The following is a 3,701-nucleotide window of genomic DNA, read 5'->3' on the forward strand; positions in this document are numbered from 1 at the left end:
GGATGGATATGAAGAAATGCAAAACTATTACAGAGGATGTAATTTTAGCTTACTTGGCGCAAAAATCTGAAACTGTCAAATCCTCTACCCTGTGGAGCATGTACTCTATGTTGAAAAGTACCATTTTAGTGAAGAAAAATGTAAACATAGCCACTTTCCCAAAGGTAATCGCATTTCTTAAAAGGAAGAATGTTGGTTATAAAGCAAAGAAATCAGAAGTCTTCAGCAGCGAGCAAATCAACAAATTCATTAGAGAAGCAGATAATGAAACATATCTAATGCTAAAGGTAATTTTAACAAAATATTACGATTGTAGGATATAAAAGTATCAACTTAATTTGCTTCATTTTCAGGTAGCAACAATTATTGGGTTAGCCGGTGCGTGTAGACGGGAAGAACTAACAAAAATGTCAATTGATCTAATAAACGACAAAGAAGATATGTTGCTCGTGAAAATACCAGATTCTAAAACACATATTGAGAGAAATTTTGTTGTAATTGGGCAAGAAAACCTGCTGTTGTATAGGCAATATTTATCTTTACGGCCATCCCATACTCCACATAACAGATTATTCGTGAATTACAAAAAAGGAAAATGTTCGATTCAGCCCGTTGGTATCCACAGTTTTGGGAATCTCGGATTAAGAATTGCAGAATTTTTAAATTTACCCAATCCTAAAAATTACACAGGCCATAGCATGCGTCGAACTTCAGCGACGATATTTGCTGATAATGGTGGAAACATCACAAATTTGAAGAGACACGGTGGCTGGAAGTCTACCAATGTCGCTGAAGGATATATAGACAATTCACTAACAAACAAAATTAAAATTGCCAAGACCATTCAAAAATTATCAGATGAAAACAATCAATATGAAACGGAAACTTTACCTTCTTGTTCTGACTACAAAAGGCATTTAAATATACCAAGCATTTCAAACAAATTAAACCCTTTCAATATTAGCAATTGCTCAAATTTTACTATAAATCTTAATATAAATAAGAATTAGAATGTTTCTGTTAGTACCTATCTTCTGTTCGAATTTCAATATTTAATACAAATAAGAATTAAAATGTTCGAAATTTTGTTCTACAAAAAAATATAATAAAGAAATGTGTCTCATTAATTTGTTATTCTACATGGTTGCCGAAAAAATAGTGTACGCAACACGTCCGAAAACAGTTTTTTTGAACTCGCGGACTTCCAGGACTCGCCTACGGCTCGTCCTAGAATTTTGTCAACTCGTCCAAAAAAACAGTATTTTCCGGACTTGTTACGTAAATAACTATTATTGATGGTATTTCGAGAAAACGTTATTTTTGATAAAGATTTTTGTTTACGTTGGGAAGTCATGGGCAATAATTAAAAACATAACACATAAAGGAGGGCTAAAAATTTTGGGAATGTGAACCTTAGGCAAAGTGCCTATAATTTTTGTTTTCGTTAAGAATTGTATTTAAGAAAGTTATTTGAGAACTCAGTAAATGCTTAAATACGGAGTGCAGTCAAAAAAGAAAAATAAACACATTTTGTAAATAAGAAGACGTGGTTTGTAACTATATATTACTTAAAGCAGACATAAATTTGTAGCAAATAAGTGAAATTTTATTTTAAATTTAATTTAATATAAAAATAGTAGTTATTGAGAAAAGTTAAAAATTTGGAAAACCGTAAAGGCTGGAGAATTACCGACTTTGGTTTTAGAACTGCCATGTGTTTGAGAAAAATGTCATTTAAATTTGGCAGCATTTCATCAACTTGATGATAATATTCTGCATCTTCGGGTTTGTTTGATCGGTTCAGACTGTGAAGGGCGGATCTGGTGATGTATTAAGCCGGTAGTACCACGTAAATCCTTAAAGCTAGGTAACTCGGTCTCCAAGAAAGAAGGACTTTAGCTTCTCTTCCTCCGTTGGTGATGTGGTTGACGACAGAACCTCCAAGGGATCTACATCGGGGCTTGGTGTTGACGAAATGACGGGGCTAACGGTGGCAGCGGATGGATTTATCAGGAAGTTGTGCTTGCGCAGTATGTCCATTCCTAGCACAACATCGGAGAATAAAGGACCCCGCAGGTTCCCTACGGAAAATGGCTTTCAGCCGATAGTTTTGAAACTTTGCATTTGAATAGTTCTCGAAGCGTAGATAAAAAGTTATCATAGACACTTAGCTGAGAAAATTATATTTTCCGAGATATAGTCGATGAAAGCTAGGAGTTATAGCACCGCGAAGTATAAAGAGAATCTTAGCTTGTAAGGTCAAATGAAAAGAAGCCGTGTATCTGTCCCAAACACATGTTCCTTACGTATCGGGGTCACTTAATCCGAATCCGCCATCCATTCGGATGTGCGGATGAGTTTCAAAGTCACATCAAGGTCAAATGAAGGTCATTGTAAGATCACTGTAAATGTAATCTGTCCCAAACATATGCAATCATATTATAATAATATTAAGTAATATTTTATTACAGCTTTAGGATATTTTTTATTATATTGTATTGCGCATTTGCAAAGTATACAGTGAGAAGTCTTAAGAGGATAACAGATTGTAAGATGTTCCACGGTCAACCTGGTTCTGGAGTTAATCCTGGTTCTGGAGGGTAGGTTAAAAAATCGATAAGTAAACACCTTTTAAACTAAAGTACATTCTTTATTAATGTACTACACACCTATCAAACATCGCTGATGGATACATATGTTTTTAACTTTACTATACATCTTAACGAATACATATTGAATCATTTTCAAATAAGAAATAATATTGTCTGAAATAAAAGGTATAACATAAATTATAATTAATCAATTCAATTATCAATTAATTATTTGCAATCATTGTAGTATTTAATAGCGAATCATCTGGGTAATTCACATGTGGTTGATGGTGGGCATAGCCTAGAAACTAAAAAACACTGGTCACATGAGCACAAGTTCCTACTACTCTCGCCCCTGAGTAACACGTGCAATAATATGCTAGGATTGGACCATTATCTTGATCACCACCATAATTATCTAAGTCTTCATTCACGTTGACATAACTAATAAATATTTGATGTCTTGCAGCATTTCGGAATCTTGAGGAAATTCGTGCTCTTAGAAGTCCTAGTTCGTCTATATGTTCATCCAATTGAAATTCATCATCATTTTCCCTAAGCACCTTCTGTATACTGTATACCCTGTATAGCATCTGTATACCCGAATGGATGGCTGATTTGGATTCAGTAACCTCGACAGTCTAAGAAATATATGTTTTGGACAGATTGCACGGCTTCTCTTCATTTGACTTTACAATGAGTCTTCTTCAATTTATACCTTTCGGCGACTATATTTCGAAAAATATAATTTTCTCAGCTTAGTGCATATGACAACATTTTATCTAAGCTTCGAGAACTATTTAAATCCAAATTTTTAGAACTATCGGCTGGAAGCCATTTTCCATAAGGAACCTGCGGGGTCATTTGTGACATACCATAGATTCTCATCAAACTCTTTATTCCCTATCCGGAATTGGATCTGGTAAACCTCGGTTACTGTCACCAAGTTACCATTTGCTAGCTGGACGGCCAGTGCGGTAGCGGTCTCATAATGTAGGCCTAATTGATGGATTCAGTCTCCTACATATGAGCGTGCAACTCCGGTGTCTAGCAGGGCTCAGAAGGTCTTACCCTGAATCCGGATTGGTACGTGTTGTCGATTGTCCGGGT

The 3,701-nt window shown here is 35.2% G+C and overlaps 1 protein-coding gene across 1 annotated transcript; it reads left to right on the top strand.

Moving 5' to 3' along the window:
- Positions 1 to 2: 2 nt before the first annotated feature.
- On the top strand, positions 3 to 1,036 carry LOC111692273. Its single transcript, XM_023456191.1, has 2 exons — positions 3 to 287; positions 354 to 1,036. Exons 1-2 carry the CDS (start codon positions 3 to 5, stop codon positions 1,008 to 1,010), a joined length of 942 nt encoding a protein of 313 aa, XP_023311959.1. The 3' UTR covers positions 1,011 to 1,036.
- The last annotated feature ends 2,665 nt before the right edge of the window (positions 1,037 to 3,701 follow it).

The sequence above is a fragment of the Anoplophora glabripennis genome, unplaced genomic scaffold (genome assembly GCF_000390285.2).
Source record: "Anoplophora glabripennis isolate ALB-LARVAE unplaced genomic scaffold, Agla_2.0 scaffold1261, whole genome shotgun sequence".
Lineage (NCBI taxonomy): Eukaryota > Metazoa > Arthropoda > Insecta > Coleoptera > Cerambycidae > Anoplophora > Anoplophora glabripennis.